The sequence below is a fragment of the Camelus dromedarius genome, chromosome X (assembly GCF_036321535.1).
Source record: "Camelus dromedarius isolate mCamDro1 chromosome X, mCamDro1.pat, whole genome shotgun sequence".
NCBI lineage: Eukaryota > Metazoa > Chordata > Mammalia > Artiodactyla > Camelidae > Camelus > Camelus dromedarius.
Window position 1 is genome coordinate 99,550,823 of NC_087472.1, and position 16,338 is coordinate 99,567,160.

A 16,338-nucleotide genomic window follows, 5' to 3' on the forward strand; every position below is an offset into this window, starting at 1 on the left:
TCTTGAACTTCTCTTCGTCTCCTTTGCACTCTCTGATCCAAACATTGGTCTCTATGTGTGCTCTACACTGGCCTTTACACTGGTTTGTCCCTTTGCCTGGAATGCTTTCCCCCAAGATGGTTGGCTCCTCACCTCCTTAGAGAAACAACACCTTTTTAATAAAGCCTGCCTTGATGTTTTATTTAAAATTACAAGCCCTCCTTTCCATCCATTTACTTCTGATCCCTTTTATCCAACTTAGTATCATTTTCCATGGTATTTATCATGTTCTGACATGGACAGGTATCCATGTATCATTTAAAGTACAGTTGTGCCAGAGAATGTAAAAATGTGAACCTCACAAAGTAATTAGAATGGATATCATTCATATCTATGCTCTACTTCATTGATAAAATTCTTCCCACAAAATTGCTTCATCATGTACTTTACAGGCAGAAACACAATTTTACAAGCTATTAAACTATAGTTCTGTGTTTTCATGTGACAAGTTTATTTCAGTAACAATTGATTTAATGACATAAGATAACATTTGTCACATGCAAATATCGGCCTGTCCTTGGTTATTAGTGCCTTCAGAAATTTGATTTTCCTTTCTGCATCCGTCTCACTGGATTCCAGATATGAGCTATAAGAGCACATCGTTGCTTTCCTAGGTGTTGTCCAAGATTACCCAAGAATTAGTATTATGTCCTCATTGAACTTCACATTCATTTCTAAAGTATTCGTGGTCCCATAACTTGGAAAAATTCCACGATTTGGGGATCAAGATACTGACCAAGGACGTTGTGCCTGTCATACCACTATGACTTCATGTGTATATGTGTATATATATTAGATAGAAAATGGTTTGCTGACATGACCAGTAAAAATTTAAACTTGGGAGGACAGAAAAATGTACTGAGGATAGAACAGTGGCAAGTTTTTGGAACTTGGGCCATAGGCATTGATCTTTTCTCTCCACCCCCAAGAACGTTTTTTGTACTCTCTGGGCCCCAATCTAGAAAAAGACTTAAAGTTCTAGTTCATATCCTCAAAGAAGGATTGTATCCAATTTGAGGTGGAAGAAAGTAGGCAATGGGGGAAGGCGCTATTTAACAAAGGAAAGAAACACCGACAAAAAAGGAACATTTGGAAATTTATTTAAAAATAAGATTTGCCAGAATAAAAAATTCATTATGAGCGTGGAAAAATAAAATAATAAAGGACATATTTCAGAAAAGAGCTGGTAAATAGAAAAAAGATAAGGATTTAATTCCAGGCATACAATATCCAACTACTAGAAGAGTTGCAAAAAGAGAAACCCTAAAGAGTAGATGGAAGGAAATTATCAAAGAAATGTTAGAATTCCCCCAGAGGTAGAGAATTCAAGTCTAGATTACAAAGGTTACCCAAGCATCTTAGTATTCTGAAGGAAAGGAGACCCATGTTTATCTCACTTAGTGTGGAATTTCAGAAGTACAAAGGCAGAGAAAATTCTTAAAGCTTCCAGAATTAAAACCAGGTCACCTACGGAAAAGTATGTATCAGGCTTGCGTCATCCGTCTCATCAGCAGTGCTAGGAGGCAGTGGAGGAATGGCGTCAACGTTCTTGGGCAAGATTGTTTTTATTCTAGAATTTGGTAGCAAGCCAAACTATACAAATCTGAAGACAAAATAAAGGCATTTTCAGATGTGCAAGATCCAGAACATTTTCTTCCACATCACCTTTCTTAGGAAGTTATGAGGGAGCAATCTAAGACAGACAGAGACGTGGGAAACTGAAAATAGTGGATTCAATCAGGAAAGCACTGAAGATAAATCCCGAGGTAATAGCTATGCAGCAAGACCTAGAGAACAACCAGTCCCGATGAGGGGGTAAGAGAGGGGTCTCAGATGACTGGAAAGTATGGTTAAAAGCTAAGATTTAAAGTCCCCTTGGATTATCTCAGAAGTCACTGTTATGGACTCGTATAAAAGGAAATTTACTATACTCTGTAGCCAATTTTTTGTTTTTTGTTTTTTTGAAGGTGGCTTACTTATTTATGTATTTAGTGGAGGTACTGGGGATTGAACCCAGGACCTCTCATGCTAAGCATGCTCTCTACCACTGAACTATGCCCTGCCACCTATACTTCCTAGCCTGCATTTGAACAAGATATTGTTATGAAAATGTGGCTGCTTATATAGCCTTTCAGCTTTTAGAATCAGGCTGTGGAGACAGCATGAAGGATTTGATTGTGGTTACAAGAGAGAATGTTAATTTTTTAATATTAATAGCCTTAATATTAATAAAATGTAAAAATACAGCTAGTACGAAGTGGGAAATTTGAGGGTAAGAACTTATGGGCACTATTACCCTCCTTTTACAAAATGAGGAGTTAGAATTCTGTCTGAAACTGATGGGAAAGACAGGAGGTTTATATGAAAATAATACTATCAAACATTGAGGAGGAAGATGATGGGTGGAGGGGGCACAATATAACTAAGTCCCTCATGTTCCTTACTTTTAAATCAATGGGCATTGTCTTAATAAACTAAGAAGTTATCAAAGTAAATGCAGAAGTCATTTTTTTTTAAGTCTAGGTATGAGGGTGAGAAGAGACTTGCTTTTCATCGTAAGCTATTCTGCCTCTATTTGATTTGTTACCCATGTGCATGTATTACTTTGATTGTAAAAACAAAAAAACTTAGGGAATGGGAAATAACGCAAGTTGACAAAAGCCTACGTGTAAGGGACTGTTGGAGAATAATATCAGAAAAGCAGTTAAGACCATAGTGTAGAGGGCCTCCAATGCCATGGTCAAGCAGTGCATTTAATTTGGGACAACTTGGAGGAGTTTTTGAGCAGTCTGGCCATTTGACTGAAACTGTCTACTTTCAGAAAATGAATTTATTAGGAGGATGAATTGGAGTGGCAGTGGCAAAAAGGGGCATTATGAGTGGCCAAGCTAATTTCAGTTTTCTACAGGAAAGGTAACGAAGGGTTGCACCTGGACTATATTGGAAATAGAAAGAGATACTCCCAGTATCCCAGATACCATGCTTGATACACAGCAGGTGTTTTCGTATGTTTGTTGGATGAAAGGATCAAAGGGAGAGACTATGTTTTTCAGTAATTTTTTGACATAAGAGGAAAGGCAGGGTAGTCATCAAAGATGAAATCTTTTGTGAATAGTAACTGCTATTTATTTAGAGATCCATGGCCTGATTGTAGCTCCCACTGTAAGAGTAAGGCTTGATCTTGTATGCCCACTACAAAATGCAGAACAGTTATAATTCGGTAATCCTTCCCTGCCTATGTTGCACCTTTATTTGTGACAGACAATTGTAGTAGGTATTTGCTATGAAATATAAGATGAAAAAGTGTAGCAGCCTAATAAATCACATCCCACTTAACCCAAGAAAGAAAAATGTTAAAACATATAGAACGTTACAGGGTATAGTTCTTTAAAGCCTCATGATATAAGGGCATAAATAACTGACTTCAGTTAGTCTCTTAAACAGTTAGCTTTTCCCACAGGAGGCTCACTGGCACATGCTGGAATCCAACCCATGAACTTGGCCTCATGAGTTCAAGTCTGTAATCCATTAGTCTTCACAGTTTGATAACCACTTTAGTGTATAGAAAAGAAAACAGAGAGCTTCTTTATGCTTTGATTTCCATGCATAATGTATGTAATTTAGTAATTCAAAAAGTATATAATTTTATAAGCCAATAAAAGTATACAAATATTGAATATATGCTAATTTTATTTTATTTTTCTGATAAGGATGTGCTACTACAGGCTCAGAGACCACTTCCCCAATCAGTTTAGCTAACTTACCCAAGAGATACAGACCAGTTACAAAGATCAGGGAAATCAGTCTGTATGTTCCTGCCATTGATCTTGGATAGGGAACCACCAAGAGCCTCTTGGTGTGGTGTAATGCTAAGATCCTTGTTTTAGAAGTTGTTAGAAGCCAGAAGACCTGGAATTGAGCCCTGAGTCTGCCAGTTCCTAGCTTATGATCTTTACTTGATCTGTTTATAGACTTCAGATTGTAGAGTATTCAAACCACTTTGCCTTTAAAAGATCTGTCGAATTTCTAATGGTCAATGGAGGAGCCCACAGAGAATTCTGAAACGTTTGTGCTTGCTCTGGGGTGTGCTCTACTCTGTGTTATCATCAGCCCTCTTGAGTATTATTGTGTAGTCAAAGGTGTGTCACGAAGCATAAATAGAAGATAAAAGGTAAAAATGCACCTAACCCAAGCTTGGTACACGTTAAGTGCTTAATAAATATTTGCTGGATTTTAGTCTAAATCTTACTTAATCAATCCCACATATACATTGTTCTGTGAAAGATTTTTTTAAAGAATTTGTTAATTTGTTTCCTTTCTTTGCCCTTGTACATTGGTCTCATTTGGATGGAAGGGGTAGCCAGGAAGCAGTCAGCTAATGTTTGTTTCTACCCTAATGCCTACTGCATGGGATCGTTGTGAGAATTACATGAGATCATACATGTGAAATTACAAAATAAAGGAATAAACCATACTAGAGGACTGTTTTATTATTGTTGCCAAAGTTCCAAGAGAGTCCAAAATGATTAAGCTGCCTAAGTAGAACATTCTGCAAACTACAGCTTCTATCTTAAAGAGTAAAAAGGTGGACCTGGATTTCTTTTTTGTCCTCTTACAGGAGCTTTTTTCCCTTTTACTACTCATTTTCAAAACCTACCACATTAGGATATCCTGGTATATCTTTTTGAGAAATCTTTGTAATTCCCTCTATTGCTAGCCTTCTGTGGGCATCTCAGAATGTTAGTTGAGTTCAAACATTTATATGGAATACAATGGCAATAAAAATAATTACTTACGTTTGTATAACACATTTAGATTATACTAATAGTACATATGCAGTAGGAAAAAATAGCATTATAAATGAAAGAAAAGAAAAGATAATCTTTGACAGGCTTATTATGTGTCTGATTTTGTTGGGTTTTGTTTTATTGTTGCAGTTTTTGGCTGACTTACAGCACGTGTCTTGATTAAGTACGGTGTACTTAATCTGCTGCTCTCAGAGTAAATAAGTAGTTGAAATGCTATGTATATTTACATATATTGTCAACTTTTCTCTTCTGATACCTTCTCTCAGATATAGTAAAGCATCCACGGTCTTGAAGTATCCTTCACTTAACCCCAAGACTTTTTACTGTTCCATCATGCTGAACAGTCTTTTTTTTTTTTTCTGTCTAATCTTCCATCCACATGTTAAATCTTTTTGATTTCCTGTTTTAGAGTAATTTCTTTCTCCCCTCTCAGATCTCAGGTAATCCTAGAAACAGAAAGTAACTTAGACATTTCAAACACAGTAAACATCAGCATGCTATTTCAAACGCTCTTGTTGAGGGTAGAAATCTCCACATTTACCCTGGAATATTTTTCAACCCCTCTCCCCAGTAATCAGGAGTCTTTTGTGTATAGCACTGGTTCTACCTAATACATCCGCATGTCAGAGCACAGCAGATTACTCTGATCTGTTTTCAGACTTCTTTACACTCTCTGCCCTCACCCCATGAAACTGCTTATTCTGATTATCTCCAGTAGGAAGAATGAAGACTAGAAAGTATTCAGTGCTAATGTTATGTAGAGGTTAAACTGGCCTGTGTGGTTGGCGGGTATTATTCTGTCTCTGACTTTTAACTTGAAAGTATATTTGCTTGGCATGTGTTCTCTGTTTACTTGGTGGGTCAGTAAAGGTGGTTTGTATGTGTTAATTTGAGGATTTTTAATATGATCCACTAAATTTATATTGCTTAATTTATAGCCAGGGAAAGTAGCTCTAACTCTGTCTTCTCCCCTTATATTTGCATCAACAGGAAGAAGGCAGTATCAAAGAAATTGCAATCACACATCATGTGAAGGAAGGACATGAAAAGGCAGATCCTTCCCAATTTGAACTTTTAAAAGTATTAGGGCAGGGATCATTTGGAAAGGTAAGTTATAAATAGGTGCTTTGTAAAAAGTGATTTTTTTTGGAATTTATGTATATTTCATACAAATGAGGAATGGAAATATTTTATGAAATACTACTGATCTCCCTACAAAGCAGTATTTTCTGTGTTTTTACATTTCTCACTATCAGTAATTGTGAGAAAGTGAATATAAAGTCATTCAAAAGTACATTGGAAACTTCTGTAAATCGACAGTATTCACTTCATATTCGTTTGATCTTCAAGACTATATGGCCTCTCTAATTACATTTCTTGAATGATAAAAAACCACAAAATGTTCCCGTGATACACTGGCCTCCTTTTGAGTCTTCGTGTAAAATGGAAAGGTGATCTTGGAATACATTATAACAGTGCACCTCAATCTTTCCTCCAGACTATCCGTAAAATCAGCAGAAAGTAAATGGGTACTCCCAAGGAACTAGGGTGGGGGGTAACCACTACAAGTATGAAATTTCGGGGAATTATAGCTTGCCTTAAAAATGAATGCAAAGATTGCATCCTGTTCAGTGATATCTGTGTTTGTTTTTAATATCCAAAATTATTTCCCAAATCCCACAACTAAAATTGCTACGGAAGATGCAATATCTTTATCATTTTTCTTCAAGTGTTCCTTGTGCCCCTGCCACATACCTCAGGAGCCCTTCCTGTACTCCATTTTGAGCAGTACAGCATTATAATCATTACTACTTGATCTGCCTAGTCCATTTTTCAGCAAGAGGAACATCCTGAGATTGCATTCAACTTTCACATTGTAGTGCGTGCTTACCACCTCTCTGTGAAGAAACATTTGAAGATATTATGCTTTGCAAGCTTCAAAACAACACCAGTTTCGCCCTCTTGTGTATTTTAATAGGACTTTTTAGCAATTCTTGGCTAACATAGGTAATCTCTTATAGCTGTTAACCTCTTTCAAACCCAAAGTGATGTTTTTAATCCAAATATAGCTAAAGTAGCCAGCAGAAAATACTGGTTGCAAGTTTGGGCTCTAGGTCAGCTGGACTTGGATTCTTTTTTTTTTTTTCTTCTTCTACTTATTTGCTATGTGCACTTGAGCAAGTTGCTTAACCTCTTGGTGCCCCATTTTCCTCTTCTAGACAGTCATTAAGTATTGAAATTCCATTCTAGCTACCTTCTCCTCACTCTGTACTCCCTACTAATTATTTTCTCTATGCGCACTATCTTAATAAAACCCACATACAGCTGATGTGACAGATTTATATCTCCAGTGTAGATTGGGCCTCCAAGCTCTGAACTCCACGTACAGCTGCTTATTTTTTTTCTCTTTGTGTGTCTCAAAGGCAGTTTAAACTCAGCAAATCTAAGACCAAACTCATGATTTTCCCCTATCCCCCAAACCTCTCTTTTCATTTCTGTCAGTGTGAATGGCACCCAGTTAATTAAGCAAGCCAGAAATTTGGGAGGCATTCTTGACATATCCCTCTAGCCTCCATCCTTCCCTCTGCCCACCCCCAATCTGATCTGTCCTCAAGTTCTATTGATTTAGTAAAGATTTCTCAAATCATGCCTGTTTCCTCCCTGCCCCTCCTCCAGTCTGTGCTACCACCGTTGCTCCTTGGCCTATTGCAGGAGGCTCCTAACTTGGGCTTCCCAAATCTATTCTTGCCTCAAGCCGTCATTTACATGATAGCCAAAGAGAGCTAGTCTTATACTCCTTAAACCCTGCAGTAGCCTCCCTTTGCTTTTAGGATAAAGACAGATTCTTAAGATGGCTGAAGAGCCCCTCAGTCTGGCCCCTAGCTACCTCAGCAACGTCACCTTATATACTTTTTGCCAATGTGTTCTGACCACATTGGCCTTCTTTTTCAGTCTGTAAACACCAGCCTCCATCCCACTAGAAAGCTTTTACATGTGCTATTCCCTCTGCCAGAAACACTCTGCCCTACCCCTACCCCAACCCCTTCCTCAGCTGGTTAGCTCCCCTCATGCTTATGATCTCAAAGAAGTCTTTTCAACCATCCTTACTTGGTCACATTCTTATCTTTTACCCTTTCAGAACATTACATACGTCATCTTCACAACACTCACCACAGTTGCAGGTTTTTGTTTGTGTAATGATTTGTTTATTAACTGTCTCCCCCACTGTATGTTCCGTGAGTGCAGGGGCCATGCATGCCTGTACCATGTCTCACCATTGAACCAGAAGCACAGTACCTAGCATGTAATTCTGGAAAGAATTAATGAGTAAATAATAGTCTTGCCCTCATAGGGTAGTAGTAAGAATTAAATAAGACCAAGTACATAGTATCTGCTACAAGATTGTGTTATCATGCAATTTATTATGGATAAACTCAAGTAGATGGTTTTATTTCTATACATTAGATTTTCAGGGAACACAATTAGTGAAGTTTCCAAAAGTTAGAATGCTTCTCCCTTTATTTTTTTAAAAGTAGCTTAAATACCTTACTATAAATAGCAAGCACTAAAAATAGGGCATCTCTTGTCTTACTCATCCTAAAAAGCCAGTCTAAGCCAAGGAAACAGGGGTGACCTGTCAGAGCCTAGAATAGCTTCATGGGGCAGTTCGAAAGGTCAGAAATGCTGATGGGGGAAGATCCCATGGCATCTGGGGCTGCTGCTGCTCCTGCTGTGCTTGACTGGTGACCAGCTAGAGGGAACACAGTAAGAGTGCCCTGAACAGGGGCACAGAACTGGGTGGCTGGCCTGGTTCTTGTCCCAATACCTCCACTGTGACACTAGGCAAATTATTTTACCTCTCAGAGCCCTAGCTTGGGAGCTATTAAATAGGCATCGTTTAGTAGGCCCACCTCTCAAAATTATGATGATGATGTATTATAAATGTCTGTGAAGATCCTTTGCGAAAACCAAGAAGTGCTGAAAAGTATCAGGAAGGTGCTTTCCAAGAAGAATGAAGAAAGTTTGGAACCCATGGGGAGAATTTTCCTTGTAGAGTGGCACAAAGAAGCTTGATTAGGGAATCTTAAGAGTGAGCAGTAAATATCAGATAAATCCTAATTATTGCCACCTAATTTGAATTTATTTCAGTTCAGAAATATTCATAATCTCTGATTGCCTTTAACATTTGAACATTATTCCATTTTAGGAACCGCCCTGATTGAGAACACTTTTCTCTCTCTAGGTTGGCTCACTGCTAACAGGCTGAAAGGAACTCAAGGGTGGGCCATGGTGAGGGGATGAGGGAGATGATTTGGGGAGAGAAACATACCCAGCATCACTGTTTCTGTATGCAGTATGGCACTTTTCACTCAACTTGAGAACATTGCCCATTACCTTTGGCACAGTTTCTCGAAGTGAGGAACTCTGCCTCGCCCTACAATCAGTTGAATGAATCATTTTTTTTTTTATTTTGTGCTAGTAGCCTGGTGTGCTAATACGGATAATTGAGAGCTGACCCTAAAGTTAATTCTTCATTGTAATTGCGTCTCTCCTTCCGTCTGTGGCAGCTCAATAGCAAGCTAGGAAAGAATGAGTAGGAGAAAAAGGTGAAATTCAGGTCCATTTAGCAGGTCTGTTTAAAGGTTTGATGGAAAAGATCATGAAATTAATGATCAAAGTGAGTAGAGGGGATTTATTGGTAGTTCTGTGTTAGCCATGTTACAGCATGACCGTGAATTATTTAGAGCGTACTTTATTCATTTTGCATAAATCCCACACTTTATTTTTGAAAGCAGCTAAAAACACTTGGAAAATCAAGATGCTCAGTAACATAGCAGGGAATTGTGTTCTTCATATTTGGGTATGTGTGTGTATTTGATTTTTAAAAGATGGGGGGCAAGGTTCTGACTTAATTGACATTAAATATTTGTGAGTAGCCTTCTTCACTGAAAGTGTTTTAAGTTGTTCTGCCCAGCAATGAGAAATTTATGTAAAGGTTTCATGTACAGAAAAGACTATTCATCAAAAGAATTGAATCAACAGAATACTGTGGTCAAGGGGAACTCCTGTATAACAATTTTTATGGAATGAGAACAATTTTTGTTTTGTTAAAAGCAGAGCAATCACCACCTGTGTTATACTTTAAACATGTTAGGCTTTTCTCTAATTGCTGCATAGTTTTAAAATGTTTGTTTCTGTCTTATATCTTACATGCTCTTTGGGAATTGACAAGCAGCAACAAAAATATATTCACTTATATTGACGCCAAAGTTATAACCACCGTTTACAATGCATTGTATTTATAATTGGTACATTTTAAGGAAAATAGTTAATGTATCAATCTTTCTAATAATAAGCTTTATTACAGTAGAGGTCTTATTTTCGCGGTAGTGTAGTTTGGGATACCTTATAAAACTTATTTTCTCTTGTTTAAATACAGGTTTTCTTAGTCAAAAAAATCTCAGGCTCTGATGCTAGACAGCTTTACGCCATGAAAGTATTGAAGAAGGCCACACTGAAAGGTAAGTGCCGCCACTGTTTGTAGTGTTCGTGTAGTATGAGCAAACTGAAGAGTCTCAGCAGATTGCACGTGTCTCCTAGGCCAGTTACTTACATTCTGAATCTGTTCCTGTTACTGTCTTTGAATTTAGACTTTCTTTTCATAGATTTTTCCTTCTAGGCTAGGAATCAGTTGCCATGTTTTAAAAGAAGTGTTCTAAATTCTTGGGCTTTAGGCAAGTAGAAGTTTAGCATGTTAGAATTGGGTTTCATTTATCTTCTAATTCACATGATTATTTTAATGTTTTGAAAACTTACTGACTTACTGGAAGCAAAATAGCTTTTATTCTAAGAACTTTATCATTTTGACTTCTGGTCTCCAAGTAAGTTTTTACTCTAAGCCTTTGATTTAAAAAAATGTAATGTCAGATTTGGCCCATAGGTAAATAGTCATTTAGAAAAATTGTACATAGATTTTAAAATACTTAAATCTTCCTTTTATATAGCACTGTTAGTTACTTTACCATGTAAATTCTAATTGTTTTATGTATTGATTCCTAGCATTCTTTTTTTCCTTCAACTTACCTGTAATTTCTGAAGGTTTTTAAATATTCTGGAAGGAATATTTGTGGTGATCATGTATTGTCTCTGATGTTACCCTTCCCAGTTAGTAACTCATGCTGGATATTGTCATTGTTTCAAGAAATTTCACCTTCCTCAATATACACCATCCTTTGCTTCCACTCTCTTGCTCCCTTCCTGAGTGTATTTTTTTTCCTATTCAGTCTCCACCCTCTGGCATACTACTTACTTGATTTCTTGCTAGGACCAGGGAATTAAATTATATCCTCAGTGCCCTACTTTAGATCACTATTTTTATAATTTTATATTTATAAATCCCATGTTATAGAACTGCATAGATCGAACTTATCTAAGAGAGTTCACTTACAAAAGCAACAAAAGTAATTTGTTTTCATGTTTTTGACAGGATTTGCGTTGTCTATAATATACGTAAAGGAGACAATGAAACTGAGAAACCTAAAAGATACGAGGAAGGGACATAAATGCTCAGTTCCTTTCGGAGAAACTGTTGACTCATATTCCTCTAGCCATCCAGTTAGCTCCATAACCTCAAGATTCCAGTTTCATTTTCCTTGAAATATTCAAAATTTCATCTGAAAAGCGTACACTTCAAAGAGTATTCAAAAAAAGAAGAAGAATGAGAAAGGAACAAGCTTTATCAGGTTTAAAGCTTATTTAAAGCAGTAATAATTCAGTGTGTTTTGGGGAAAAATAATACAGGCATATAAGCCAGTAGAATAAAATAATACAAAAAGTATTGTATATTAAAGTTTAACGTATTTGTTACAAAAATATTGAGCACTTGCTGTGCTATGTGACAAAGCAGAACAGTGGGTAATTAAATTATAATTTTATATTTGTTTGAAAAACTCCTGAGCAACCAGGAAAAAAATTAATGTGTTCTCTTAAACCCTATATCATAATAGACAACACTCTAACTGAATTTTACAACTTAACGCATCCTAGGAAACTTGTGAAGAGAGATTGAGCAAATCACAAATTACAAACAAATTGATGACACAAAAAATTGTGACCTTTCATACAATGAAAAGTAACATAAATAGAAAATCAGGAAATTATTTGTCTCAAATATTATAAAATATAAGGAATTGATTAAAAGGATCCTACTGGCCAAATCTAGGACAGTTGAAACATTGCAATAGTTAATAATAGTGATAGATTACAACGCACTGAATAAAGTAAGACTCCATGAGTTAATCCATAAATTAATTAATGGGGAGCAAGAGAAAGCTCTTTCTTACAAGAATTCCAACTAATAAATGTAAAAGGAATGATCGAGTTAGGAGTTCCTAAGAAATAACATTACGACCTCCACCTAAAGGAGTTTAGAATACATTTTATGCAAGGGGATACAATAAATAATTTTTGTGAAAATGTTCCAGTTTTCTGATAAAGAGATGCATATAAAATAATGAGTTATCATTTCATATGATAGCAACCTAAAGTAGCAGTTTTGCAATATATACAAAGAGCCATTATTGCTGCAAAATTAACCAGAGGAGATAATCTCAAAGAAGAAGTTTGTGTGGTTGAAAATTTTCATTGCAACATTATTTATAATACTGAGAATTTAGAAATCTTATAAATATGGAAAAATAGAGGAATGTTTAGAAAATTATGGTATACCACTTAGAATATTATTTAAATGAAATATTTCAAATATAATCACAAAAAGGAACATAATGAAAATATGTAAGTGAACAATTACAACAGATTTGGCTACCCCAAGTACATAAAATTATATAGATATAAACTATAGAAGAGACCATAGAGAAGTGAAGATACTTGACATATTGGAATTGTAGGCTGCTGATGTGTTCTTAAATTTAATCCTTATTTTTATCAAAATAATATGTGTATGGAGTCTTAAAAAGTAGCAGTGCTTTTCCTGCCCTCCTCCCTATCCCAATTCTTGACCCACAGAGACAGTGACTTCCATCTCTTTAGCTGCTGCTTCTGCCATTTACCTCCACATTCAGTAATCTTATATTGCAATTCTTTGATTGTTTTCATTTGGAGACATAATCTATGACTTCCTACTATGGAAGATTAGGATTTGGTTCTCTTCTACTACCACCTACACACAATTTCCCTTTTCATGTCCTCCCAGCAGTGTTTTCATAATGCTTTATAAAAATTGTTCCTAGCTGAGCCAAATGGTATACTGGAGTCACATTTCCTTCACATCTGTGCTGTATTAGACCTCCTTTCCTAAATTCTGTATCTACCTTTTTCTCAGTTCACCTACTAGTTTTGGTGGAACACATCTTCCTAGCAACTACCTCAGAAAGGCTGAATGGATGGTAAATTTTTCATAACCTTGCACGTCTGAAAATGCCTTTATTCTACCCCCTCAATTTACAATTTGGCTGGACATAAAATTCTAGGTCAGAAATAGTTTTCCCTCAGATATTTGAAGGCATTGTTTCATTGTCTTCCAGTTTCCTGTGTAGCAGTTATGAAATTTATTGCCATTTGATTCTCAGTCTTTTGTGTGTAAGCTGCTTTTTCTCTTTATAAGTCTTTAGAATCAATCTACTCTTTATCCCTGGTGTTCTGAAATTTGTATAGTGGTATTTCTTTAGTGTGGGTTTTTAAAATTCATCATACCAAATATGGGGTGGTCTCTTTCAATCTAGAAACTTGTTTCTTTAGTTCTGGGAAAGTAGTTTGTCTTTTCTTCTCCATTTTGTAACTGCTACTCTTTGGATATGTTTGGTCCTCCTGGATTGTTGCTTAATTTTTAATTTTTTTCAATCCTATCTTCCATTTTTGTCTTTTTTTCTGTTTTCTAGGAAATTTTATCAACTGTCTTCAAATCCCTCTATTGACTTGTTGTTTCTACCATTATTTTTAATTTTGTAGATTGTCCTTGTTCTCTATTCTATTTTTAAAAACCTTTTATTATGGAAAGTATCATTTACAGGAAGAAACAGAAGAATGTAGAGAACCCCCATATATCCTTCTCTTTCCTTCAACATTTCTCAACTCATGATCAGTCTTTTTTTATGTGTTCTCCCTCTTCCCCTCTTTCGATATTTTGAAGTAAATCCCAGATGTTGTATAATTTTTTCCATAAATATTTTAGTATGTATATCTAAAAGATAAAGACTCTTATAAGAAATAATACAATTCTATCATTATACCTAAAAATTAATATACAGATATCCAATCTGTTCAAATTTCCAATTGTCTCTATTGTTATAATTCATTTTTCTTATTGCAGTTTGTTCAAATCAGGATCAGGTCTGTGTTTTTCTACTTGATAGCTATTTTTCACATTTAGAGCTTTTCCTCAAATACCTGGGAATCCTTTGCTATCTTTTCCTCATTTAAGAGTGAGGCACCAAAAAACTGATTGGAAAGGGTTCTTTGGCAAGAATTTGCTTATTTCTCATTGGCTTCTTTTCCTTAGGCTTAGATTTTAGCCTTCTCTGATCTACTGTGTGAATTACTTGAAACCTTCTGCTACTGCTTCATCTCCTATTCTTTGTCCTTGTGAATTTGTGATAATGCTTCCATTATTGTAATTTCAGTGAGGTTTTGGAAGAAAGTAAAACATCCATGTTTAACTAGAAGTCTCTTTCCATTTTAAAGTTTCTGTTAATACAATAAATAGGATCAAATAAAAGTCAGAAGTGTCCGGTTGAGTTTATGGGGACTTTTGTCCTAATAAATTAGTCTCTGGGCTTAAAAGGTTTTGTAAACCATTGCTCAAAGCAATTTCTTAATATATAATTCTAGAAATATAAACAGCACATTCTTACTCATTCTCATGTTCAAATCAAGTAAAGTTTAAAATCGAATAATTACTATATAATAAGAATTATTTCAGAGGAATGTATTTGCTTTGCCAGCATGAGTCAGTATTAACAAATTCTATTTTAGGTCTTAGAATTTAACCAATATAAAACATGCCTTCTTCTGAACCAGTAATATCCTAATCCAAATTCCCGATTGTAAATGATTTATATTTGGCACTAGGTCTTCATATAAGTGAAAGAAACCAAATTAGAACTATTAACACAGTCCTACCTCAGACAAAAGAAAGGAATTCTTTAGTGAATGAATCTCACTGTTCATTTTGAACTAAACAGGGTCTCATCATTGTTACATATAAGGAAACCATCTCATAAGATAATCATAATAGGAAGAAAATCATCCGGTTCTAGCCTCTCATTTTACAGGGAAGGACTCAGGAAGTCCCTGAGCAATGAAAGGATTTGACCAAGGTAACTTACCTAGTTATTAGCATGGCCGCTGAACTATAGCTCTTGACTCCCAAGTACTTGTTCTTTTCATTGTGGTAGAATAATACAAGAGGAATGTACAGTAAATATATTGGTGGATATTTTTGCTGCTTACTGAGCAGAAGGGTGATTTTTTAAAATGATAACCTTTGTATAATTACTGAAAGAGGCAGAAATTTGGAATCCAACTTCAAAGTAATGGGAACCTCATCCAAGATTGTATGGGTAACAGTAGAAGAAAGAGCAGGGTTGGGCTAGACTAGAATAGAATTATCAGCAGGCCTAGGTGATAAACCTCATTCACATAAATAATAGAAAGGGCCTGTTGAACATAAGACACCAGAGTTGTAGTGATAGGACAAGATAATGAAATCAGAGATTGATACCTAATTTGATATACCAGCAAGACAGGTCAACTAAAAGACTGCATCGACATCAGGAACAGTTGATTCCTATTCCTATTTTGCCCATTTTCAGTCACTGCCACCAAAATCTCCCAGTTGGAGTTGGAAAACTGGTAGAATGAGAAACAGGATTTTTTTTTTAAAGTTTCTTGGTTTATTTTTCCTGGAGGTCTTATTTCTGTGTTTTAAATATCAGTGGTCACCTTAAATTGACAAGAAAACCAACTCATCTTTCTCTCTGTCCCCACCCCCGCCACCAGAAAAGACTCTTTCCCATTCTTTCTGTTTAATCTTTCACACACCAGTCCCTCTGGCCTGAAGAATAAAAGTTATTTATGATTTATTCTTCTTATTATGCGAAAGAAAAAAAAACTTCAGTGAATGATTATTTTCATCTCTTAAATCCATTGAGCTACCAACACAAGAGTACTTATCAAATGATTATTTTAATCAACTGTTTACTTGTCTGTCATTCCCACTGGATTATGAGCTTCTTGAGATTATTTTATTTGTATTTGCATCTCACAGTGCCTGGCACATAGAGTTTGCTCAAGAAATGTTCAGTTGGTAAAAGAGAGCTTTGTTTACAGGTCAAATGTAAATTCATCCTGGCATTCCAGATTGTCAAGAATCTGGATCCTCCCTACTTCCCCTCCCCAGTTTCCACACTGATTTGGTTCCCTCTTGTTCATCATGCATGCCTCCATGTCCTTGCTTGCATTAGTGCTCCATACC

At 36.0% G+C, this 16,338-nt stretch overlaps 1 protein-coding gene across 8 annotated transcripts in view; it reads left to right on the top strand.

Annotated features, from left to right (window-relative positions):
- Nucleotides 1–16,338, top strand: part of RPS6KA3 (ribosomal protein S6 kinase A3) — a 104,240-nt gene that overhangs the window by 47,819 nt on the left and 40,083 nt on the right. For all 8 annotated transcript variants that reach the window (XM_031445748.2, XM_064483330.1, XM_031445750.2 and 5 more), the window contains 2 exons: nucleotides 5,838–5,954; nucleotides 10,288–10,369. In XM_031445748.2, the coding sequence (XP_031301608.1) occupies nucleotides 5,838–5,954; nucleotides 10,288–10,369 (199 nt within the window). The remainder of the gene's footprint in view (nucleotides 1–5,837; nucleotides 5,955–10,287; nucleotides 10,370–16,338) is intronic.